The sequence below is a fragment of the Peromyscus eremicus genome, chromosome 3 (genome assembly GCF_949786415.1).
Source record: "Peromyscus eremicus chromosome 3, PerEre_H2_v1, whole genome shotgun sequence".
Classification (NCBI taxonomy): domain Eukaryota; kingdom Metazoa; phylum Chordata; class Mammalia; order Rodentia; family Cricetidae; genus Peromyscus; species Peromyscus eremicus.
In genome coordinates this window covers 46,789,295-46,816,379 of record NC_081418.1, presented here as the reverse complement: position 1 = coordinate 46,816,379, position 27,085 = coordinate 46,789,295, and the positions used below count along the sequence as shown (strand labels likewise).

Below are 27,085 nucleotides of genomic sequence, written 5' to 3'. Positions count from 1 at the left end.
CATAGGTGCCATCTTGCCTATATGCTAAAACTGACCATAACCCTTAAATCAATGCTCAGATTCTTCTGCAGTAGTGGAGAGCTGCAGCTGCCTGACTTGTCCACTCGCTGTCTTTGTCTTCCAACTCTCACACTGCACATAAAGGTCCTTTTCATGGTCCAGCTGGTGTCATACTTATATCAGTTTGGTTCTTTTACTTTTGCTGAAGTCAGGATCAATGGCTGAGGGACAGTTCAACGGGTAAAGGCATCTGTTACAAGCCTGCCAGCCTGAGCTCATCACCAGGACTCAACATGGTGAAAGAAGAACCGACTTCCACATGACCTCTGACCTCCACCCTAGTGTGGTAGCATGTGTGCACTCACACTCATGCACACACACAAATAGACAACACAAAACAGAGCAAATAAACAAAACCAAGCATAGTTCTGATGTATTATTTAGTTCTAAAACCTAAGAAAGCTGTGAGGTAAATTGCCCTTCCGAGAAATTATTTGTTCGTAAACTCCATACAACCCTGATTAAGTGCCACTGTCCCTGAACTAAAAACACATTAGTGGAGCATCAATACATACTATTCTGTTAAAGATCCTTTTAACAGAAATGCACAGAAAATAAGGTTATAGGTTCACCAGTTATCAAGAATGTCGGCATCAGGGAATTGAAGGAATCTAACTGTAGTAGCCAACAGTCCAGGACTTATCAGTTCAGTATTCAGTAACCTTATAAAATACGTCACTATGAGTGAGAAATAACTGTAAATCCTTGCCTAGAAATAAAGTCTTATTTATTTTTGTGGTCTACTTGTTAATTTTGTGTGGGGGGCACGTGTGCCAAGTAGAGGTCAGAGGACATCTTTGAACAGTTCATCCCCTTCTTCCACCATGGGCTCCAGAGACTAAACTCGGTCAGCAGGTCTCTTGGAAGCACTTTTACCAGCTGAGCTATCTTGCTGGCCCTAGAAATATATTCTTAAGAAAAATACAAAGCAACAAAAAGTAACTATACATGATCACAGAACAGAGGAGGAAAATGTAAACATAAATTACTCTGACAGCACAGAAAATGTATCCAGAGAGGGAGGAAAGGGACCACAGACATTTGTATAGAAGGGTTTAAAGGAACACAGAAACATCTGTGTGCTGAATTCAACTAAACAATAAGCGCACATAAAGAGAGACCACAAAATCCAAAGCAAGTATTTCTGCTGCAGACTGACACCCATCTTCAGACAGCTTTGGCATCCAATCAGCTCAAAATACTAATCAGCTAAATGATCAGAGAGACCCTCACCTTCTCTTCTGTCTCCAACCTGGCTTCATTCACCCTCACCTAACCTGGCCTAGACGATAAAGCTTCTCAGCTGCTTCTGTATATCTATCAGATCCTGTAACAATGAGCTCCAATTACCTCGGATCTCTCAGTAAGGAAGATTTCATTCAGATTCAAAGAAGCATGAATGTTTGGAAAAACCAGAGAACAAAAGTGAATACTGAAAAATCACAAAGATAACATGAGAATAACAGAAATGTCTCCATTACACTGAGAGAATAATCCTGCTTTTTAAGCCATGAAATGTGAATCATAGTGTCCTAAGTTGAGGAATTAGTCATGAATTATAAAATCTAGTTCTCAGAACGCTTAAGTTCTCAAGCCAATCTAAACTCTAATCAGATCCTGCCATCTCCACAGTTGCAGGACTTCCTTCTTTACATGCCTCTTCAAAGATGCTGCTTGTACTTGACTCTGAACCTCAGCAATCCATTTCACGGATGGAAAATGCAACACCAGAGGGCATACAGCATGCCCCAGCTAGCTCAGCCTGCCAGGGGACACAGATGGCAACCGGGGATCTTCTGACCCAAGCCCACTCCAGACCCCCAAAGAGCCACTTGAAATACTGCACCACTGATAACAATCCATCCACACACCTAATAGTCTTCATTTCTCACACTGTCAGGATCCTCAGATCTACAGGATTGTTTACGCCTCATGGATTTTATCCTTAAAGAAAGACTGGAAAAACTGCTAAGTGAACTCATTTCTATCCTAATCACCACTCTTCCATCTAGGAACTCAGCTGCTCAAGTCTCTGCTCAGTTCCTCAAGGTGCAATCTACTACGTACCTGGTAGCACAGCTCAGCCAGCTGAGGATACTCCTGCACAGCCACAGGGCCAGTTCTCCCTTCTGTCCCTTTCTCCAGGATGTTGAGGATGGCATGCAGGCAGGTCCGAGGGCAGCCTAACACTCCTACACAGAACCAAAAGGAAATCCAAATTTTCTCAGGGTTTCTGCATCACAAACCCAAGACTCCCTTTATCAAAGTCTAATTTTAGATATAACACATGCTCAACTGTGAGCATGCTACAGAAAATACTGACACAGGAAATTACAAATCTCAATCCTCTAAATCTATTTAGACAGCTTTGATCCTAAAGTCTGACCCACAATACCCTTCACATGTCACTTACTTCCTAAGTGAATTGCTCTGTGAGCCCAGTATTTAATAAATGACCACTTACATCAACAAACACGTAAGCAATAGATGCCCGTGTGTATAGTACAGCTATACCTGGGTCTTGTAGATTCGTGGTACTGATGGGTTTCTTCAATTCAAAGCCCAATAGGTAGAGAGCAAGATTGGGTGGATTGCGTTCTAGAGATGTGATGAGAAGATTCAAGATGTGGATTCTCGTTTCGTGGCGGATTGCAGCTAACTTCTTTTCAACTTCTGAGCCTGAATACAGAGAGTACAGGACAAAATCACAAATCAGTGTAAGACAAGCACACCAAACTTTCAAGCAGCATGTACTGGAACCCCACATCTACTTAATTCTTGACTGACTACTAAACTGCTTTGATTCAAACCATCTCAAAACTCTTTATTTGTTCTAGCAAATTCCCAATTTCTCTTACATTAGCACCAGACAATTAAGTGCTTCAAGGTTTTTCTCTTTATACTACGGACATACATAAAATAAAAGCACACGTGTTAATCAGAGCCATACCCTCTTCTACACGTACAAATTCTTCTGTGTCTTCACTATCCAAGCACTCTACAAATCCAGCCATCAGCTTCTGGCTCACACTCTGAAGTCATAGACAGAAAAATGACAAATTAACAGAAACTCTACATATCAGACAACCAATGATAAACATAGAGCATTTACAGACATTCACCTGTGAAAACAAGGGCAAATCTGCCCCAGTGTGTAGATTTTAGGCTTGTTTTGTTTTGAATTTTATGTGTGTGGGTATTTTGCCTATATGTATATCTGTGCATCAAGTGCATGCCTGGTGTCCAAGGAACCCAGAAGAGTCGCCAGATCCCCTGGAACTGGAGATAGAAACAGCTGTGAGCCACCATGTGGGTCCTGAGACTTAAACCCAGGTCTTCTGGAAGAGCAATCAATGCTCTTAACCTCTAATCACAATCAATCTCTCTCTCTCTCTCTCTCTCTCTCTCTCTCTCTCTCTCTCTCTCTCTCTCCCTCAATCTCTCTCTCATTCACTCACTCCTAGATTTTAGTTGTTTTTAATTAAAAGAAAATTTAGCTATTTAAACTGCTACATATAAGTTCATTACAGAAATAATTAAAGCGGGCACTGTGGCATACAACTGTAATCCAAGCACTTAGGAGGCTGAGGCAGGATGATTCTAAGTTTGAAGTCAGCCTGCTCTGAAGAAAGAAAGCAGACCAAGTGTGGTGCACACACCTTCAATCCCAGTTTTGGGAGGCAGAGGTAGACAGGACTCTTTAAGTTCAAGACTCACCTGGTCTACACAGTTGAGTTCTAGGCCAACCAAGGTTACATAACGAGACCTTGCCTCAAAAAAGAAAAAGAAAAGGGAAGGGGGGAGAAACAGAAAAGAAACCTGGCAGGAAACAGCATGCTTCAATCAGTAATAATAATCTGTATTTAATTTAAAGCTCAGCATGGTGGCTTGTACCTGTAACCCAGCATGTAAGAGGGAGAGGACACAAAAAGATCATAGGTTCTAACCCAGTCTGGACCACATAGCCAAATGTGGTCCAAAAAAAAGAAAAGCCAGATTCCAGAGGCCACATCGAATCTTACAGTGGCTCTCAGCCCTGGTGGTGCCATCATTGCAAGGGTACTCATAAAGATGTGAGGTCACGTTGATTTGTTACAACTAGAGTTCACAACTGACACAGTGGCAGGGAACCCAGTCACGTGAAAGGTCTTATAAGAATTACAATCCAGTGAAGATCTGGGAGTCAGTGAGCTGGCTAAGTGAGTGAGGGTGCTTGCTGCTGAGCACAGTGAACCGAATTCAAACCCCAGAACTACACGGTAATGGAGAAAACTGACTCCTACAAGTTGTCCTCTGACCTCCGCATCTACTTGTGCAGATTCGCTCCCTCTCTCTCCCACAGACAACACAAAGAAAAACTTAAACAGAATAAAGACCTACTTCATCCAAAGTGACAAAACGTCTCTGTTTTAAGACACTGCTGAGGAGGATCCGGTAAAGGCCTAGATTTTAGTTAAGTAGAGCGTCCTACAGACACTAGATGTTTACAGAAGACACAGAGCCAGTTGTGCAGCTGTGGCTATCCAAGGACAGCAGAGGAGCTAGAGAGTAGACCCACCCTGGGGTCAGGCAGGGGACCTCTTCAGTGGAGCCGGAACCAGCCAAGGCAACACACCACCGTTTCAAATGAGAAGAGGAGAAACAAAAATACTAGGAAGAGAAGAAAAAGGCCCATTTGAGCTGGTACAGAACACAGGCCCACAGTGTCAACTTCTCCACAGGTGGAGGCAGAAGGATCACTGGAGCAACACAGTAACAGTCTCAGGAAGAAGAAAAAAAATCCTTAAATACATTCTATAATAGCCAACATACCACACGTGTGGATCACCAGAAAACCACAAAGGTAATCAGCTTAGCAAACAGATGTGGCTGCAAGATCAATCACTTCAGATGCCCAGTCACAGCCATTTTGTAGACTACATAGTCACATACTGGAGTGTAAACACTCACAGAGCACACTGCAGAGGGTACTCTGCTGCGGAAGTACTCACTTCCCGGCTAGTTCTTCATCCACCCCTTATCAATGCACTTACTCTTTGAGGATCATTCCACAAACAAAAACACAACCCATCCAGACACCATGAGCCCTAGAATGCATCAACAACACAATCAGTTACCTGGTCATGTGTGAAATCGCCAACCAGTTTGATCTGAATGTTGGAATTGCAAGAGATACAGCAAAGGATCTTGGCACTTTCAAAGGCCAATTCAGGATTACTGTTTCCATGATAGAGATACCTTCAGAAGAAAACATTGAAGAACAATGTGATCAAACTTGGCTTTTCACTGTTCCAAATAAAGAAAATTTAGGGGCTCAAAGATGGCTCATGGTTAAGAGCATTTGCAGAGGACCTGGTTTGGCTCTCAGCACCTACATCTGCTTACGACTATCTCAAACTCCAGCTCCAGAGGATCCAACATCTCTGACCTCCACAGGCACACATATGCATGTGACGCCCAGAGACAACTAGGAACACACAAATACATAAAAAATTAAAAATAAGTAACTCTTAGCTAGGCATAGTTGGCACACAATTTTAATCCCAGCACTTGGGAGGCAGAGGCAGGCAGATCTCTGTGAATTCGAGGCCAGCCTGGTCTACAGAGTAAGTTCCAGGACAGGCTCCAAAGCTACACAAAGAAACCGTGACTCAAAAAACAAAACAAAACAAACAAATAAATAAATAACTCCTAAAAGAAAAAAAAAACAAATAAATAAATAAATAGCTCTTAAAAGAAAAAAGAAAGAAAACATAAAGCCAAAGGTTCACCTACCTATATAACACTCTCAGACAAATGAGAGAAAGGTGTTCCCCTTCTAGCTACAAAGAACCTCTTACAAGCTATATATATCATGCCTTCCAAAACACATGTGTAAAAGTTTTAATCCACAATGACTGTTTGGAAAAAGGTCTTTGCATATGTAGGAAATCAAGTACTGACAAGGTGATTAAGGATTTGCTAGAATCATTTTGGAAGAGGAAACCTCAATTGAGAAGATTTCTCCACCAGACTAGGTCATGGGCAAGCCAGTGATTTTTTTTGATTGATGGCTTATGTGGGAGGGCCCAGCTCACTATGGGCAGTGCCACCTCAGGGCTCATGGTCCTAGGTGCTGTAAGAAGCTGAGCAAGCCATGATGAGCAGGCCAGTAAGCAGCACTCTTCCATGGCCTCTGATTAAGGTTCTGCCTCCAAATTTCTGCCTTCAGTTCCTTCCTGACTTCCATCAGTGATGGGAGAGTAAGCTAAGAGCTGTAAGATGAAAAACTCTTTTCTCCTTAAGTTGCTTTTGGTCACACTGTTTTATCACAGCCATGAGAAACATAACTAAGGTAAGGGTGCAAGAAGACTGTCCTCACAAAAGGCTATGTGGACAGAAGCACACTTCCACAGATCACCTTATGAAGCTGAGGCAAGTGATTAGTTCTACAAGCTATACAACACCAACCACCAGAACGTGAGCAAATGCACGGGTATATATCCATCTACGTATACAGGCTGTGGGTGGCTCGCTATCCCCTCCCCACCCCCAAAAACACTCTGTCTCCCTACAGAAAACAAATACTATTCATTTTGGACCTAAAACTTTTAGGACATAGAGTAAGTTAGGAAGGGAAAAAAGAAAAGACATGGTAAGGCTCAGAGTGATTAAAATCAAAGGAGTGAAACTAGGTGAGATTAAAACAGGCCCAAACAGATAATCTGCGATGTATTAAATATACAACAAAAAGAGAGAGAATAAGAGCTGTCCTGCTCGTGCTCTACTGACAGATGTAACTTACCTGGCGATGTTAACCACATTGTCTGCCTTCTTAGTTCTGGGGTTAATTCCCTGCAAGAGCTGTTCCAAAGGAGACACGATGAGAGCCAGCTGACTCTCTCTCAGAAGGTCCATGAAAAGGTTCTCCTTCTGCAGAGTGAGATTGAGGAGTGCTAGACAATGCTGAACTGCTTTCTCGAGGTGTTTCTTTCCTGTAACCCAAAGGAAGTTACACTAAATGAATCTTAGAAACACACAGCACTCAGGACAAAACAAACTAAAAGGCAGGTTTTAGTCTCAAAAAATTCTTGTTGTTACAAATGTTCAACAGCACCTTCACAACAGCTTTCACCCATATAAAACCAATGATTTCTGCGACCCAGGCTACTCAGATATTAGCGTCTCTTTTATCTTTTCCTTGATCCGCTAGAGCAGTGTTCTCAACCTTCCTAATGCTGCGACCCTTTAATACAGTTCCTCATGTTGTGGTGACCCCCAAACGTAAAATTATTTTTATTACTACTTCATAACTAATTTTGCTGCTGTTATGAACTGTCGTGCAAGCATGTGACATGCAGGATATCTGATATGGGATACAAGGGGGGCTGTGACCCACAGGTTGAGAACCACTGTTTTAGAGCACTGGCTCTCTGAATGGGGTGATGTGTGCCCAGTGAACATTTGACAACACCTATAAACACTCGTTTGTCCTAACTGGAATCCAGTCGACAGAAGCACACAGCACCCAGAACAGCACCCACAGCAGAGAACTATAGCTAAACTGTCAATAGTGCTGAGAGTGAGAAACCGACTTCCAGACATAGCCACTGTAAAAATAAAGCTGAAGAGATGGCTCAGGGGTTAAGAGCACTTGGCTTTTGCAGAGAACCTGGGTTCTATTCCAGCACCTAAATGGTAACTCACATCCAACTGAAACTCCAATTCCAGGGAATATGATACCTTCTTCTGTCCTCCACAGGCACAAGACAAAATATTCATATACAGAAAATAAAAATAACCCTTCAAAAAAATTTTTAAAGAAAATAAAGCAGAAAATATAGTAAGGATCACTTGTAATCTCAACCTTTCAAATTTAAAATGTTAGGCCTAAGTTCTTCTACAGTTCTTACCTGTGAGTTCTACAGTTACAAACCTATGTTCAGAATCTGACTTTTCTATTTCAGACCACTGCCACATTAGACAATACAGCACAGCAGTATAAAGCCTGGGCTCTGGGGCCTAACTGCCTAGGATCAAATCCCAGCTCTCAGTGTAACCTCTTTGTGCATCATTTCCTTAAACGTAAATAAGATCTGCACATAAGGCTTCTGTGCAGATGAAATGTATTAAAACACATGCTACGCTTCTGAGAGCCAGCTGCAGAGAAAGCACTTAACAAATAGTAAGTAATGCCAATGATAATAAATAACATTTACTAAACACTATGAACCAGACTATAGTACGTGTTTCTGTAAGTATCACAGGATTCAGATTCAGAGTTAAGCATGTTAAAGATGTGAAAGAGAAAGAAACATTTTAATTATCTGCAGAAGACCCTGCAATGAGACAGTCACAGTGAATGAGTCTCTGTAATTCAGTCTATTTTCACTCATAATAACTCACTGAAAATACCACTGTTAGATAAGACTCTTACAGTATAAAAGACAAAGATGTCAACAGTTCTGAAGTCACAAAGACTTACAGGCACATACCAGGGAAAGGTGCGTAGGTATCCAGCTGCTTAACTCCTTCTTCCAGTAAACTGAGAGCAAGTTCCAACATCGGTGACTCATTCAGAAGATGGTACATCAGACTGAAGCCAGGCGGCTTATAGGCTATGATTTCTTCTCCTAAATAGACACAGTCCAAAAGATGGTGAATCGGCACTGGCTTACAACTATTTTGTGTGTGTGTGTGTGTGTGTGTGTGTGTGTGTGTGTGTGTGTGTTCAGAGCACAGCTTGCAGGAGTCAGTTCTCTTCCACTGTAAAGTCCAGCGATTGAACGGAGACCATGCAGGTGCCATTACCTATAAAGAATCAGTTAGTGGCTATCTCACTGGCCCCTCAATCACCATTTTTGTTAGACCCTCTGTTTTTGTGAAATGTATGACATTGTAACTTAAACAGGATTGACACGGGTGAAGGCAAGCCTCAAGTCACGACAATGACACAAACTGTTGAAGGAGCAGTTCCAGAGGAATGACTAATGTGCACGTGGGAACCAGTGCCCACTATCAATCACCACGGAACTACAACCTGAGTACTTAATCTTCTACTCAGGAAAATCCTATTTTCTCTCTTAAACAGAACATAATTAAAACAGTAAAGCACAGTTAAATTCTAACTTAAATCATAATTTTTAACTCTCATTTATATGCATAATCACTAAATCATAAATATTCTAGACAATTACCTTGTAGCTCCACAAACTGATCTACAAAATCTTCGAGCTGAGGCTCATAATCTCTCAGTAGCTTATAAAACACTTCCAAGACAACCTCAGCAACTTCCCACTACAGGAAAAAAACAAGTATTTCAGTAATAATGAATAGTCCAAGGTGGGAATTGTCAAGTTTTTCGCTCCCTCCACTTTGCTCTCCAGAAAAGCGATGAAGTCCCTTGTGTACTTCATTAATTTATACAAACATTCTTAATTCATGTTGTCATTTGTCAAAGGATAACAGGCTGGCTTTTTTCTAGACAGAACGTTTGTTAAAGATTACTTAAGAAGTGTCTCTTCAGTCGAAGGCTGAGCTCTCTTACAAGCTGAAGGTATTTAGCACCTGGCCATGTTCACTTTACAATTACACAATACCTGATTTCTCTATAGGTCAAAGAGTTCACATTTTCTCTAGGACGCTCATGTGAAAGCTAATACAGTGCCTGAATCCCTCAGATCACATGGCTCAGCAGTAAACATGCTCAGACCAGGACAGTCTGCCCAACAACCAGTCAAACTTAAAATACTTTACATGGAAGGACACATATGTACAGCTATATCCAGTGGAACTTAAACTGTGTTTTAAAATCCATTGCACAGAGTATTTTTTTTACATAATTTACTTTTGCGGTGCTGGAGACTAAACCCAGACTGCACATACAAAGCCACTGCTCTACCATAGTACAACTGTGGGGCCCTACCTCCAATGCCCTCACCCCAACACAGAGGTCTAGTAATACTGTTTTTTTTTAATGATTATTTTGAAGTCATTAAACTACATAATTTTATCAGGGCTGAGTTTTAGAACGGGACTACGCTGTGGCCTTTTTGAATTTTCAAGATTTGAAGACTGTTAAATCGACTACCTCTAACTGTAGTATTAATCTCAACCCAAAGCACTGTTGTCACGAGATCCCACTGTCTTAAGATATAGTTACCCAAGTTAAACTAAAGAAAGCTTCAAGGAAAAAACATTCTAAAACCTGACAACAATTTTTCAGGGAAAATAAACTAGGTGGCAGCAAAGAAAGCAGCAATGTTTGAGGTGTAGCTTCATATGGGCAAAAATTATCTGCAAAGAACGTGGCTGACTAGTACTGCAAACACTGAGGTCGTAATGACCTCATCAAGACAAGACAAATAAGACATTTAAAACAGGTGCAAAAAGATTTTGTTGAAAAGACTGCAATGATCACACATGCATTGCTCATTGAAATATGTTTAGTGAAGCATGGCTACTATTAATAGTTCATCGGATCAGAAGACTTATGTTAACAAGGCAGACCTAGAGATGAAATAAAATGTATCCCCTTGTATTTATCATCACTAAAAAATAAATTATAAAGCAAAGAGAACTCTGTTTCTGTGACTAAATATTAGATCACCATATGACCCCTAATGATGAAAATGCAAAGAATCAGACTATGCCAGGTATAGATACAAGGAATGGATACTATGAAGCCATCTAAGGCCATTTTTTAAGTGAATCTTCATAATTACTTGTAATCTCCATGCAAACAATACAAAGTAATGTAAGGTATTCTTTCTAGTGCTATTTAAATGAAAAAAAGACTAGAAATTACTATTTTTCTTTTGGTAACAGGGCTGGGGTGATAAAATTTCTTATGTTCTGAATTGTTCAATATTAGCATGAACTAAGTTCATTCTATAATTATTAACATAACAAAACATCCAGCAGGCTAAGAAAACAACAAACTAGTACAGCAGAAACATTCCTATAAATTATATCCAAGGATATTCTGTGAGATAATAAACAGCATCATACACTAAAGGTGAACTACATAAGAACCTGGAAGGGTCTCTTACATAGCTTAGTGGTTATGAGCTTGGATCTGAAGACAGAGTCCTATGTTCAAATCCTGGTCCTGGACCTTAGGCAAGTTCCTTAACTTTGCTAAGCCTCCATCTGTAAAATTGGAACATTAATAGTACCTGCCTCGAAGTAATACTAGAATTACATAAAACGATATATACGATGAGCTCGGTGGTGTCACGGAGCAGAGCCAAGATGTGCATAAACACCATTGCTCTCAGCGTCCACCCACGGTAGCTAAGTCCACTGGTTCATAACATAGCTTCCCTCGGGGTGAATAATTCACAACCTAGAATTGCTAACAGAACTAACAAGCAGGCTTGAATTGATACAATTTTTTTTTTTTGGGGGGGGGGAGGTTTCAAGACAGGGTTTCTCTGTGTAGTTTTGGAGCCTGTCCTGGAACTCGCTCTGTAGCCCAGGCTGGCCTCGAACTCACAGAGATCCGCCTGCCTCTGCCTCCCAAGTGCTGGGATTAAAGGCGTGCGCCACCACGGCCCGGCAATACAACTCCTAATCTAAAGCATCCCATGTGTTTCCAACAAGGGTGGAAAGGTTTTAGTGCAATGTTAGTTAAAATCTGCTCAGTGAGACATAGTGAGATTTTATCTCAAAAAAGTGTTCAGTTAAGGACTGACTGTGAACTATCAGAAAACTGTCACTGTTCATTAAACTGTGTCTATTTTAACGCCCAAATTTATTTGTAAGACACATGAATAATCCAAGTAGGGACTACAGAATTAGGACTATAAATATTATGAACTTCCAAAAGCTGAACTGAATTTATAGCCTTACACCTTGGTTGAAAAAACTGACAAGTTAAAAGGAGAGAAACGTTTCCTCTGAATATCACCTTTTCAGCTGCTCTCCGGTAAGCTCTCGTACGGAATCGGAGAAACACAGAATCCCTGAGGAACTGCAAGTAAGGGTCAAAGCCAGGGGGGCGCAGGCCAGCGCCCAGATTGGAAGGGAACGAGCTCTCCACCAGGGCACTGATCAACTGGCAAAAGGCCCGAGTCAAGGGGTATTCTTCACAACGGGACTCTATTTCATTGAGTTCAACCTTCAAGGAAAAGAACAAAGAGAATTAGCAATACAAGGCTAATGACTATCAAATAAGAGCATTTTGCTGATACTAACTCATTAACAGTGATATATCACAACACAAATAATTAACAAATAGTACTTCCCACTTAGCAGAAAAGACACCAAAGTACATCAATCTAATGAGTCAGAAGAATTTCAAATTTTCACATAGTATCTCAACTTTGAAATATAAAAGATTTTTACACACTTCTAAAAGTAAGAGGACAGCACACCAACTGGTTATACACACAAGTGACATACACACAGAGCACACTGTATTAGGAATATGTATGTATATACATATACATATATGCATGTAACAGCACTTAATAAACAAAAGAGGCCATGAATTTGAAAAAGAACAAAGAGGAGTATATGGGAGGCTTAGAGGGAGGAAAGGAAAAGAGAAACAATATAATTTTAATCTCAAAAGTAACAGAAAAAGAGAGGGGATGGTGAGATGGCTCAGTGGGAAAGGGTGCCTCCTGCCAAGTCTGAGGATGTACATTTGACCCCAGAATTTACACTGTAAGAGAGAGAACTGACAACTAAAAATGTCCCCTAGGGGTTGGAGAGATGGATCAGAGGTAAGAGCACCAGCTGCTCTTCCAGAGGCCCTGAGTTCAATTCCCAGCAACCACATAGTGACTCATAACCCCCTATAATGAGATCTGGTGCCCTCTTCTGGCCTGCTGGTATACATGTAGGCTGAACACTCTATGCATAATAAATAAATCTAAAAAAAAAATTTTTTTTCCTATGACCTCCATTGACATGCCTCAGCATGTGCCACCTTCCTGCAAAATAAATAGATGTAACAAATAAAAAGACAGAAAAGGAATAGAGATAATTTCTCCCACTGGAGGTAGCAGCACATGACTGTTATCCAGCACTTAGGAACTATTAGCAGCTCAAGGTCAGCCAGAGATACAAAGCAAGATATCATCTCAAACAAACAAACAAATATTAATTCTCACTCCAAGTTGACTTAACTAACCTAATTAAAACAATTCCAATCAAGACTTTCCATTCAGATGGCTGCCATGTGACATCCTTTTTCCAACTCTCAACATACTAGTTTCTTTCACTGACTGCTTCGTTTCATAATTAACAAGATGGCAAAGCAGATAAAGATGCTTGCCTCCAAGCCCGACAACCTGAGTGTGATCCCCAGACTCCCACAATATGGAAGAAGAGAACTGACTCCCCAAGGCTGTCCTCTGACCTCCACGCACATACCAAAGCACATGTGTGCCTAGGCATACACATGACCATACAGTATATAAATTAATTAATTAAATAATAATAAAAAGACTTTGTCTCCATTTCAGCATTAATGAACCTTCCAAAAGCAAGTATATTAAACTGAAAAATTACAGAAACTGAATAATCTACCAATAACTTCTCACGATTTTATTTTGGCATTACTGTATGAATGAATGAATGAATGTAGTGTTGAAACTAAAAAAGAAAACCTTACCTCAATACCAATAGCTTGCCTCTGGCTTGGAACCCTGACGGTCTGCAGTATCTGGAAGGAAGAAATGCATATCAGGAGCATCCTTGTCCATCAATGAGCAGTACTGGCATGACACAGTTACACATCTCCCCCACCACTCTTATAGGCTCACTCTATCTATCATAAGTGGTCACCAAGGAGTCCCTGATCAACTCTCATTAGCAGTTCTGGCAGACAGAACTGTAACATACAGAAAACTGCTAAGTTCTGAGAGCATACCATTTATTTTTCTTAGCAAATTCCTCTCGGATATCCTGGAATTTGCTCTTGAAAAGGACTTACAGGGTAGAACCTGACCCATGTTCAAGACACTCTCTGCTCACAACCAGTCATACGTAACCAAGAAGCAGCTTGAGAATAGGCAAGTCTGAGCTAAGTTAGTTCTTCCTGAGTGTGCCACGGCCCTTCAGTGCCTGTGGTAGGATAAACCACACATCTTCATACTTCCTTCTCCTGAAGAAAGTTAAGGGGCCTCTACTGTGTAGACTAAATAGAGACAACACACCCAGTCACATACGGCAGTGACGAGGCAGGACACTGCAAGTACTGGATTACTATGAACCGAGAGGGAACGACAGTCTCAGTCTGCCAGCACACAGAAAAACCATAAACTCCATTAACTGTTTTAATGGCTATTCTCATCTTCAGGATGCACATTTGGAAAAAATCTAGAAGCCTCTGTTTATGTGAACAATTAACAAGAATCACAGGCCCCCTTATATGTACTACCTCTGAGACAAATGCATATTCCACCTAAGTATCTCCTTAAAGTTAGTTCTATAAGCATGGTTCTCAACCTGTGGGTCATGACCCCTCTGTGGGTCAAACAGCCCTTTCACAGGGGTCATATATTAGATATTTTGTATTATCAGACATTTACATTATGACTCATAACAGTAGCAAAACTGCAGTTATGAAGTAGCCACGAAAATACTGTTATGGTGGGGGTCCCCACACATGGGGAACTGTATAAAAGGATGGCACCCTTGGGAAGGGTGAGAACCACTGCTCTAAAACATATTCTTTCTACTTAGGGAATCACACAGAGAAAACAATACTTAATGGAATAATTCCAACAGAGCTGACTTTTAGAAAAAGGAAAATCATTCCCTGAGATATCATGTAGCTGCTCTGAAAATTTCTGTAGAACTTATCAAACAGTTGGACGGCACTTTAACGGCTAAAACCATGATAACAGAAAGCTACTCAAATACTTCAGTCTCCTAGTTTTGGGAAGGAAGGGCACAGGGGAAAAGGAACAGTATGGAAAACATGAATACCTATTTCCTGCATTTAATGAGTAGAGAGATGTCTGAAGGCTTACATTCATTAACCTGGTCTCAAAAACAACCGTGGCACATTAGTCTGCCACACTAGTAGTATCTCACTGATCTTGGGAAGTAAGTAAGATCTTTAGTTACTTGAAGATCTAGCTTTCATAACCTAGTAAGGTTGGGAACCACCAAGAAAACAACCCAGACTATCAGTTTCTAACGCTATTCTTGGCTCCCAAATCCTAACTTCCTATATGAGAATGCCCTGGAATACTCTGCTTCAACAAATGCTCTTGCTTCTACAGCATAATCATTCTCTAAATTATACAAATAAGAAAGTTCATGGCATTACCTGAGTGTATTCCAATGACTGCCAAAGTGAAGCAGCAATTTCAGGAGACTTTCCAAAAGCGGCCAGTGTCTTCAGTAGCTCAGCTTTGAGAACTGGGGGAATACTGCACTGCAGGAGCCCCAGAATCACCACGACAGGTGTCCACTGAGGATGCTCACAAAGCGCCAGGCGAGCATTTTCACTCTGAGGTTTGAACACAAAACAAGAACGCTATTTTATTTATTTTTCTAGGCTTTTTTGTTTTGTTTTATAAGAAAGGCTCTCGCTAAGCTGCCAATACTGGTCTCCAACTCCATTAACTCAAGCCATCCTCCTGACGTGGCCTCCTGAACAGATGTGAATATACTACCAAGTCTGGCTTCCATCAGCAATACATACCGGCTATATACATTTAATACATACTAAAACAAAGAGAGTCCATCATTTAGCTTGAAGTCTATTGGTAGATTAAATCAGATTCAATAGAAGATAAATTTCAAAGAATTTCTCTGGCAGATCCAAGAACAAAAAATACTACTACAAAAGATAAATAGTCTTTCTACTAGGGTGACATAAATATCAGGCACTTTTAAGTCCTTTCTAGAACAACACAGTATTATTACACTAAAATGTATCTAATTCATGAACAGGTCAGCAATATCTTTTCTTTTTGAGGAAAAAAAAAAAGAAAAATATTTTATCAGGGATTACTTCATTTTATTTCAATAAGACATAATAAATTTGATATTTTAATGCCTAATACCATAATAATATGATTAGAAAAATCAAAAACAAAAAACATTTCTATATTCCAGACAAAATGTCAACCTGAGCAGTTCATTCTGCTGTAGCAATCAACTAGGATTTCTAAGTTGTGCAAAGTTTATAATGAAAATAAGACCGACCTGGTAGAAGCAGCTAAAATGATTTGATAAGAATGTTGCACGCATATACACCAACACGTGTGTCTACTTCGGAACCTCTACCAGAATTACCTTCTAGAGCAGCGGTTCTCAACCTTCCTATCTCTGGGACCCTTTAATACAGCTCTTCATGTTGTGGTGACCCCCCAATCATAAAATTATTTTTATTGCTACTTCACAACTGCAATTTTGCTACTGTTAAATGTAAATATGTCTGTGTTTTCTGACAGTCTTAAGTGATCCCCGTGAACCCACAGTTTGAGAACCACTGTTCCAGAAGAAGGCACACCCAACTGACTCTTTCCTCTCGACTACTTTCTTATGTGTTTAGGATATAATTTTCAAATTAAGATTGTGCAGTGAACAGAACTAGCAAAAATTATATCCTCTGAAGTCTAGACAACAAGAGCATAAGGATGTATGTATGTGCTAAATATATCACTCACAAACATTAACACTAAAAAAAAACGCTTGGCCACTTGAGACATCACCATGCTACCACACAGATCAAATCGTTCTGTGGATGGGTCACCTACCCAAGTGATAATAGTAGACGTCAGCTGGAGAAAAGCAATCAGTCCATCTTGCTCCTTCTGAGTGATGCCACGTGAAGGAAGGTGGCGGTACTGGACACTATCTGCACTTGGCAGGTCCTTTCGGAGATGTTCATGGTAAAGCAATAAGGAGTGAAAGAAATGCTCCCAGGACACAGGACTGCCACCCGCTCCCTGGATGTTTTCAACTGAAAGGAAAAGCAACATAAGAGTTTCCTTTCAAACACTTCCGATTGGAACTCAAAGGTGGAACACCGCCTACCTCACACATGAGAGGCACTAGGACCATGGACCAGTCTCACAGCAACAACAGGTCTGGCTGCTTGCTGGAGTCTAAGCATAATTTAATGTCTAATGACATTAGTTTGCCTTTGTCATAGCAGACAGTCAGTCTGTCCTGAAGGAGCAGTGCTGTTTTGCCCAGGTCAGAAGTATGCTGAAAGGGGTCAGATTCCCTCTGGATTCATTCTTGCTTAGACCTGAGGACGGGGTGGTGCCCATAGAAAGTGACTTTGCATGCCATTTACCTGCTTCCTACCCAGAAGTTGTCATGTAACAAAATGGCTACTTTTTCCCACCAAATAATTCACAAGGGCTGAGCTTGAATTCTCACAAAACGATAGCTCTAGCGTAGATCTATAAATTATAATATTCCTTTACATATCAAGCATTGTGGGGTAGAGCACCACAAATAAGACAAGCGGGCCCTGACAGAGTAGCCAATATGCTGGTTTGGGAGCCAGGCAGATCTATTTTAATCGTGGCCCTAACCTGTCACCATGAGTATATTAAAACTTAACTTCTCCAAACCTCATATTCTTCACATACAAAAGTGAAAATAAAAATATGCAGCCAACACAGCAGACATTTAGTTTCTTTTCCCTTTCACCAATATATCTGGCTTAACCAGATCTGAGTTGGAAAATTAGTAACAAGAAAACAAGTATTTATGAAGACAAATTACAGAATAAAATTTAGCTATGCATGACGGCTTACACCTAGCACTCTAGTACTCTGGAGGCTGAGGCAGGAGGGTGGCGACAGGTTTAGGTCCATCCTGGGCTTTAGAGTGAGTTCTAAGACAGCTTAGGTTATGGAGTGAGACCTCATCTCAAAACAAAGTAAAGCAAAAAAGAAACCAAACCTCCACTGCAAGGATATATACTTGTTCTTATGTATCAGATGTGTTCTTGAAAAACTACATATATTGCTGCAGACTATATTTAACAAGATAAATGGCAAAAATCCCCCAATCTCTGAGACTATAATCAAAGCATTACCACACATAAAAATCACCAGTGTAACTCTTTCCCTCAGTTCTTATAAATGCAATTTATACCTACAGTAGAATCTACAGTGGTACATGAACAATAGTGTAAAAACAAATTTGACATGCAGACTGCCCTTACCGTGACTACTACCATTGACTTTGAGCAGGCTAAAACAGTAGTGAGCACACTGAGGCCCGTTGGCCAAGCCCTGGAGCATTTTTAAATAAGGAATATAAATAGTTGGAGGCAACAGGTCACCCATTTGTCTAACAAACTTTGACAAGACAACCTGAAATTAAGAAAAAAAAGTTTATAGGAAATGTATCTTAACTTTAAGGCAATATGAACTAGCTAATAAAAATTAAAACAAATTCAGTACTATGATTTAATTCATTGCCATAAAAAATAAAAAGTAAGTGCTATTTTATTTATGAAAACTGTTAAGCTTGTTATTAGTGATGTAAGACAATTATAGAACATCATTCTAAACATTCAGCACATTTTCTTCCAATGTCCAATTTCCACCTCAATGTCACAACATATAAGACTACTAATCATTTTTAAAGTTTACTTTTGGTTTTGTACACACGTGTGTCTGTGTCTGTATGTACGTACAGATGCCCAGTGGCCAGAAGAGGCATCAGATCTCTGCACCTGCAGTTGTGATCCATCTGACATAGGTGCTAGGAACTGAACTCTGGTGCTCTGTTCTGACCTGCTGAGCCACCGCTCCAGCCCCAACTACTCATGTTTTCACTGTGTAAAACTAAAAACTAACTACAGTTTCAGATATCTGGAAATTATTGTGAACTGCTAGGTATAAAATAGTTTTATAATACTGCAGGAAAAATATCCTTATTTCTGAGAAAAATACTTAACCATGTCTTACTAAAAACTGTTTGCTTTAAAACATCCATCGAGATAAAAGCATAGTTGTAGATGAAGCAAATATGGCAATATGTCAAACTGAAATGTGAAATTAGGGCACTGGAAACCTTTGAAAAGCTTTCATATTTCCTTCTATAGAATACCTTTTTCAACATGGAGAAAAAGCCAAAACAATAAATGTAAGAAATATAAAGAAAAAGGAAGCACTCATTCTAGACTCCAGGGAGGGGATAATGAATATATAGCATGCAAGCTTCTGAGAGCGAAATCCCCAACTGATGAATTCTGGCATGACAATCCTTTTATTTGTGTATATTATATTATAGAGAATGTAGGACAGAAACCGGTGCTTGTCTACATATATGAAGACTCCCAGGTGCGATGTCATCAATTATGACCTCTAAGTCTTCTTCTATACTGCTTACACCTCATCAGAATGATGTATACTGGTTATTGTCACACCTATAGAGGACAGCGATATATAATGAGACTAGGAGCTTTCCTGCCGCTAACCATTTGTCACATGTCTAGTACAAAATGAAGGGCTGATGATAGAAAATTCAAGATGAGCCCAACTTAAATGGATTCAAATTTTCTCAAATAAAAGAAGGAAAGTGCTGGTTTCTAAATAACTTAGTGCTTGTGTTCAAAACTGTTCAATGACCCAATCAGAGAATAAAAATAAAAAGCTGTGAAACTCACCTGGCGCTGAGGGGGTCGCTGGTGAGCCACTCCCAGGTAAGAGCCCATGATTGTGGGAGTCTGCAGGGGCTCTGAGGGACACCAGTATTCTAGAGCAAGCTCCAAATGAAAAGGGTTCTTTTTATAGAGTTCACCAATCTGCAGAGAATAAGCAAAAACTATGGAGAAACGTTTATAACAAATAAATTACAGAAATAAAAAAGTATATTACTGTTGAATTCTTTCACTAAAATTTTCCAAGTTTCAAGAAAAAAAAACAATGGAACAGAAAAGAGATTAAAAAAAAAGAAAATCTCAAGTCTCTCCAACAGAATGGCTTACCAGGAGCATTAAGTGTTCCAGGTCCCTTCTAAGTGAAATGGGGGGCTCGTTACCCATCTGGATACTCATATGAATCATCCGAGCATCTTCATCTGCCCGATTCTTCAGCTGCTTCACCTTTGTATGTATTAGACAAGGCTTAATGCAAGTATCTCATGCATTGGTTAATAACAAAATCAAGAAATTAGGTAACTAAGAGTAACAAGACATAAGAAAATATCACTTAAACACAGGTATATTTTAGCAACATGAAAAATACACTAAGAATTTCATTAAAATACTAAGATTATAATATCTTAAGAATCACAGGGAGCTTGGCCGGGCGGTGGTGGCGCACGCCTTTAATCCCAGCACTCGGGAGGCAGAGCCAGGCGGATCTCTGTGAGTTTGAGGCCAGCCTGGGCTACCAAGTGAGTTCCAGGAAAGGCGCAAAGCTACACAGAGAAACCCTGTCTCGAAAAACCAAAAAAAAAAAAAAAAAAAAAAAAAAGAATCACAGGGAGCCAGGGAGATGGTTCAATGGGTAAAGACACCTGCGCCAAGCCTGCCAACCACAAGAGGTGGAAAGAACCAACTTCTACAGGCTGTCCTGATTTCCATCCTGCCCACTGTGACATGCTCATGCCCATATACATATACACACACAATAAATAAAGTATAAAATTAAAAAAAAAAAAAGTAATGATAGAATTTTCCACTTCACAGAAGTGGAGATTAGTGTTTCTCAATCGAGACATTACTAACATTTGGGACAGGCTATCTCTACTTAGGGATTTTCCTAAATACTGCATGAAACTTCACATCCCTGGAACTACTAAGAACATGTTACGCCTTTAATCTCCGCACTCAGGAGGCAGAAGCAGGTGGATCTCTGTGAGTTCGAGGCCAGCCTGGTCTACAAAATAAGTTCCACGACACCCAAGGCTGCACAAAGAAACCCTATCTCAAAAAACAAAAACAAAAACACAAAAACTCAGTTAACAGTTAAACAAAATCTAAGGCAAAAAAAAAAAAAAATCAATAAAGCCAAAACTGGATCCGAAGGAAAGATGAGACTGATAAACCTTCAACTACATTATGAATGAGAGGAGAGACGTTGAAGAGATAACTCAGCAGTTAAGACCCTCTTCCAGAGATCAGTTATGTTCCCAGTACCCACAACAGGGGCTCACAACTGTCATAACTCTAATCCCAGGGGATCAAACACCCTCTTCTGGCCTCCCTAGGTACTGCATGTACATGGTACACAGACATACATGCAAGCAAACACTCATATACATAAAAATAAATTAATTTGTGAAGGGGAGAAGATAAATACAGAGGCATCATGACTACAGAGTCTAAAACAGGAACTTTAGGAATAACATAATGTACACCAGCTAATATAGCAATTTGAACAAAATGGATATATTCAGTGGCAGATACAAATTATTAAAGCTCATTAAAAAAAAACCTGAAATCATCCTATATCTATTAAGTACATTCTAGTATCCAAGAATTGTGTGATTAAACTCATTGTTTCCCTTGCCCAAGACATTTCTGACTCTTCTATCATAATTCCCTAACTTTCATCTTTTCAGACAGTCATTATCTCCCCATAATCAAATACTCATGTAGGTTATTAATTAGAATTACTTTAAACCTTAACCTTTCTAAGGGTTCCTTTCCCCAGATACAAAATGAAAGCACTGGCAGGCTTCTTCCCACTCCAAAACTCTGTCTTCTCACCTTTACGTCTTTAGAGTTCCTGAGTCTCAGCTTACCTGTTCACTCTGACTAGTCTAGTCCTTCACTGAGTTACCTTCACCTAAAGAAACCTACTGTCACTTACTGCCTGTATCTGCAAGGAGGGGCTAGTGCAATCTACATTTTTCTTTATATACGATGAATCTTTCCAGCAGGATTATAAAGTCTTTGCTATGAGGAAGACAGCATCTTAGTCATTTGGCTTCTTAGTATTTCTTTCTTTGTTGTTTTCTCTTTTGAGAAGAGGGGTTTAGGGGCGATCAGAGCCTTGTATACATGATCCAGCACTGTGCTGGACCAGCTCTATCTATTTGCTCCTCACCCAACACAGTACCTGGACCACAGGAGAAACACAATGAACAGGTGCTGAGATTACAAACCCAGCCACCCCACCTGGCTATGTTCATCTCCTAATCCATATGTCACCATACAAGCATGCTGAGGTTCATCTGCATACCATGAATAAAAAAAAGTCTAAACAATTATCTATAAAAGGAGACTTTCCACCACGCCTCTTCCAAATCAGGTATAAAAATACAGTAGTCCCTTGAAATCCATGAAGGATTGGTTTCACTACCATCTGAGGATACCAAGAAATCTATGGATACTCATGTCCCTTATACAAAATAACAAGGTAGTTGAATACATCCTACAAACATCTTCCCATCTATTCTTTAAGCCATCTCTAGATGACTTACAATACCTAATGTAAACAATACAAATAGTTGTTATTCTATATTGTTTAGGAAATAATGGGGGGGGGGTCCTATATAGTTTCAGTACAGACACTTTTTTCTTTGGCTTTCCAAGGCAAGGGACAGGGTTTCTCTGTGTAACTGCCCTGGTTGTCCTGGAACTCATTCTGTAGACCAGGCTGGCCTCGAACTCAAAAGAAATCCACATCTCTGCCTCCTGAGTGCTGGGATTAAATGCACCACCACGCCTGGCTCAGACACAATTTCTTTTAAGCCTCAATATTTCATGTCAAAGCTGGCTGATTCTGAAGACATGGAACACATGGCATAGAGAGCCAAGAGTATTAACAAGATACCCTCAGCACTAGGGTACCTGCTGCCCAGGGTACCAGGAAATTAACAGTAATCACCTACCCACAGAGGGATTTTCGTTAACCCACTACTTTCTGAAAAAGCGTTCTCGGTGTCTAGTGTTTCTTCAGGAAGACATCTTTCCAGTTATATTACTATTATTATTTATATTATTTCACTTTACCTTCCAAACTGTACTTGTAATACATCACTGTCAGATCTTAGTCTGTACTGACTTTATTAGCTCCCGAACATGAAGCTAGTTAAAACAGTTTTCAACCATCTTAGAATCTCATTCTACACTGTTATACTTACTTTCATTGGCATAAATGCAAGGAAGTCTGTAATGAGATTATGGGTTCTGCGAATGTAAAATTCTTCCTGACAGAAGTTTTCGGACAGCACGACAGACTCGGTGAGAAACAGGAAGACGCCATCAGCAATGGCGAGTTCGGCAATTGCTTCATCTGCTTCCGTGAACTCCGCTAGGGCTAGAAAGATTTAGAACATTAAAAAGTAAACTGAGAAAGTCTTTAACTCAAGTTCTATCTCATGACAGAATGCTCGTGGCTCATATTCCAGACATTTTTCCAGTCTCCTAACAGGTGCTATGCACAAAATGGGGTTATATATAATTATAATGGACTCACAAACTCCAAAAAAAAAAAAAAAAAACTACTGAAAGAGTACATCCTTTCCAATACATTGAATTCAAAAAATTAAATTTTCAGGTTGATACAATGTGGAAAAAGCTTGTGAACAAAATCAAGAATGAAAATGAAAAAAGATTTTTAGAATAATAATAAGTGGTTTGTTGTGGTGGTGCACATTTAATAATCCAGCACTTCGGAGGTGGAGCCAGGAGGATCATAACTCAAGTGCACCCTCAGCTACATACAGGTTGGGGCCAGCCTGGGATACATGAGACCCTGTCTAAAAAAAACTAGGAATGTAGCTTGATGGCAGAACCCTCACCTAGCACACATGCAGAAGGTACTAAGTTCAATCATTCACACCCCAAAAAAGAAAGAAAATCGGTGTGACTCATCGGTGGTGGTGGAGCACGCCTTTAATCCCAGCACTCAGGAGGCAGAGGCAGGCGGATCTCTGTGAGTTCAAGGCCAGCCTGGTCTACAGATCCAGTTCCAGGACAGGCTCCAAAACCACACAGAGAAACCCTGTCTAGAGAAACAAACAAACAAACAAACAAAAAAAAGGTATGACTCAGCCTGTTGGAATTTTAAACTTTTAACTCTTACTCTGAAGGTTAAAGAACTCTGTCACTAGATCCAAGAAAGGGAAATAACTTATAAAGTTCTTCTCTGAGACAGCAAAAGTGGTGTGTCTCAGGATTATTTACAAGGTTTTGAGGGGTTTTTGTTGCTTTTGGGACAGTCTGTGTAGTCCTGGTTGTCCTGGAACTCACTCTGTAGACCAGGCTGGCCTTGAACTCACAGAGATCTGCCTGCCTCTGCCTTCTGAGTTCTGGGACTAAAGGGTGCAGCACACACCACTCACTGTTCCTGGCTTACAAATTTTTATCAAACAGAACTTGTATTTTCTCATGCTCATATTTACACATATTCTCTCCCTGATTTAAAATCTGATACTTGAAAATAAATGCACTTGAGACTGGAGAGATGGCTCAGTGGTTAAGAGCACTGGCTGCTCTTCCAGAAAACTGAGACTCCATTCCCAGCATCCACAAGATAGCTAGAAACCATTCCTAAGTCCATGAGATTCTTGGGTCTCAGGGAACATAAGGCACACACGTGGTATACAGACATATATGCAGGTAAAACATTCATACACATAAAATGAATCTAAAAACATTTTAAAGGAAGAAAATAAAAATGTTGCTGGGTGTGGTAGCACAAGTCAGTTATCTCAAACTTTCATTAGCTGCTGATACATCCTTTCTCATAACAAGATCACCCACAATTTACCTGTTACATCAGGTAGCTGGGATATTCCCCTCAATGCCAGTGCCCAGGCAAGTCTAACAGTGGCCTGTAGCCCAGGAAGCTTCCAAGGCTGCGAGTCCTGGAGACGAGAGTGAATTGTTGCAATGTACTGTCTCTCTGTCAACAGTGGAAGCTGATGAATCATATCTGAAAACACAAAAATAGACCACTTCACCAGAAAGGAACAGAAATAAGTTCTCGCTTCTGATACATAGGAATAGCTAAAAGTCAAAAACACTCAGCATTTCAAAAGGAATTATGACTAATTAACATTATAATTTGATATAACAAAATCCATATTACTGTTAAGTATGATACACACAAAAACTAAAAAGGAAAGATAACCCTAAATTTTAAGTTAACAACTTTCATTTTCATAAACATAGCAGAACTTAGAAAAAAGAGGCACTCACTTTTTTCTGTATATAAGAATTCTAAAATATAAATAAATGCTCTCTAAAGATAAAATGAATTATCTACTTTAAAAAAAACTATGTCAAAGACAAAATAAAGATTCTGTGTTTTCACAAGAGTTTTTAAAATGTAAATACGGAACAAAACAGTGAAGTTAGGCATGTGTACTCATGAACACATTATTAACTATCATGTAAGACAGCCATTTCAAATCTCAAAAGAAACAAATTTCATAAGAACAAAGCCAAGCGTGATGGCACACACCTAAACCTTTAATCCCAGCACTCAGGAGGCAGAAGCAGGTGGATCTCTGTGAGCTCAAGGCCAGGCTGGTCTACATAAGAGTTCCAGGACAGTCAAGACTACAGAAAGACTGTGCCACAAAAAAAAAAAGGCACAGGAACAACTACTACCAGGGCTTTTTTGCTGTTGTTGCTATTAGGGTTGGCAACCTCAGCGCCTCATGCCAAGCACTCCCTCTAAAACTGAGTTCTGACCTTAGCCTTACATGTGCATCATACATTTAAAATATTCCAAACATGCCTGAATTGCACAGACAGAAACAAAGAGGCTAATTTATATTCTGGAAGTTAAAATAGTGCTTTTTGAATGTTCTCTTACCCACTTAAAATCTAATTTCTGGGTGTGGCAGCACATGCCTATAATTCCAGCACTCAGAAGGCTAGAGCAGGAAGATCAAGAGTTCAAAGCCAGACTGGCAAGATAGCTAAGAGGGTGACCCTGCTCCTGCCAAACCTGGCAGCCTAAGTTTACCTCCTGAACTCATGTGGTGGAAGAAGACAACTAACTCCTGAAAGTTGTCTTCTGACACACACACATGCACCCTGAACCACAGGGAGTCTAGGAAAAAAACAATATTAAAAGGTATAAATATAAAGAGCAATACCATCTCGTTCCTCTGTGCTTTGTTCTATAAAGCTGGTATCAAAACAGTAGAGAAGAGCCATAAGGAGAGCCAGATTCACTGCATCCAGGGAGCCGTTAGCCTCAACTGTCACTCTTTCCAAATGTCCAATGAGGAGGAGGGTGTCATCTTTGCCTAATGGTGACTGGCAAGCCCAGGCAAAAAGGCTTTCTGCCAGAGACTGCCTGCACTCCTTGATGAGATCAGAAACCTACAAGTAAAAACATGACTGTGATATGAACTTTAGCAAAGTCTGCTATTACAAAATGTAGACTATCTTCCATAAAGGTTAACAAAATAAGCTAATTTGAGTCTGAGTGATCTTAAAATTGCTGGCATTCTGAACGAAATCTAGGGTTTAGTCCTCTCCTTTCAATTCCTTAAAAATCATGGTGACCAATTCTTTGAACAATTCATTTCAGAAAGAACTGGACGAGGCATAAACAGTGGCATAGCAACAGGTACAACTGCAAACCAATTCCATGAGCAGTGTGGTCTCTACATTTAAAACGCAGAGTTTCCATGGGGGTGGTTGTTCACGCCTTCAATCCCATAGGCAGGTGGATCTCTGAGTTGGAAGCTATCCTGGTCTACATAGCAAGTTCCAGACCAGTCAAATACTACATTGTGAGACCCTGTCTCAAATGAAAAAAAAAAAAAAAAAGCTCGTGGGGGCGGGCAGGCAATGGTGACGCATGCCTTTAATCCCAGCACTTGGGAGGCAGAGGCAGGTAGATCTCTGAGTTCAAGGCCAGCCTGGTCTATAGAGTGAGTTCCAGGACAGCCAGAACTACACAGAGAAACGCTATTTCGAAAAAACAAAGACAAAACAAAAATCTCTGTTTTATGGGGCTGGAGAGATGGCTCAGTGGTTAAGAACACTGGTTGCTTTTCCAAAGGGTTTGATTCTCAGCACCCACATAGAGGCTTACAACTTTCTGTAACTACAGTTCCAGGGCATCCTCTGCTCTTTGTGATCTCTGCAGGTACTACATACACATGGTGCACAGATATACATGCAGGC

General features: G+C 40.2%; 1 protein-coding gene across 1 annotated transcript in view; it reads right to left on the bottom strand.

Moving 5' to 3' along the window:
• Nup205 (nucleoporin 205) overlaps window positions 1-27,085 on the bottom strand; it is a 68,125-nt gene that overhangs the window by 28,712 nt on the left and 12,328 nt on the right. Inside the window, exons 6-22 of the mRNA XM_059257568.1 lie at window positions 26,044-26,272; window positions 24,705-24,869; window positions 23,074-23,249; window positions 19,967-20,083; window positions 19,646-19,783; window positions 18,194-18,344; window positions 16,767-16,972; window positions 15,329-15,511; window positions 13,664-13,714; window positions 11,951-12,160; window positions 9,237-9,336; window positions 8,535-8,672; window positions 6,845-7,034; window positions 5,178-5,298; window positions 3,011-3,092; window positions 2,575-2,739; window positions 2,128-2,252 (exon numbers count right to left, since the gene is read on the bottom strand). Coding sequence (XP_059113551.1) covers window positions 2,128-2,252; window positions 2,575-2,739; window positions 3,011-3,092; window positions 5,178-5,298; window positions 6,845-7,034; window positions 8,535-8,672; window positions 9,237-9,336; window positions 11,951-12,160; window positions 13,664-13,714; window positions 15,329-15,511; window positions 16,767-16,972; window positions 18,194-18,344; window positions 19,646-19,783; window positions 19,967-20,083; window positions 23,074-23,249; window positions 24,705-24,869; window positions 26,044-26,272 — 2,547 coding nt within the window. The remainder of the gene's footprint in view (window positions 1-2,127; window positions 2,253-2,574; window positions 2,740-3,010; window positions 3,093-5,177; window positions 5,299-6,844; window positions 7,035-8,534; window positions 8,673-9,236; window positions 9,337-11,950; window positions 12,161-13,663; window positions 13,715-15,328; window positions 15,512-16,766; window positions 16,973-18,193; window positions 18,345-19,645; window positions 19,784-19,966; window positions 20,084-23,073; window positions 23,250-24,704; window positions 24,870-26,043; window positions 26,273-27,085) is intronic.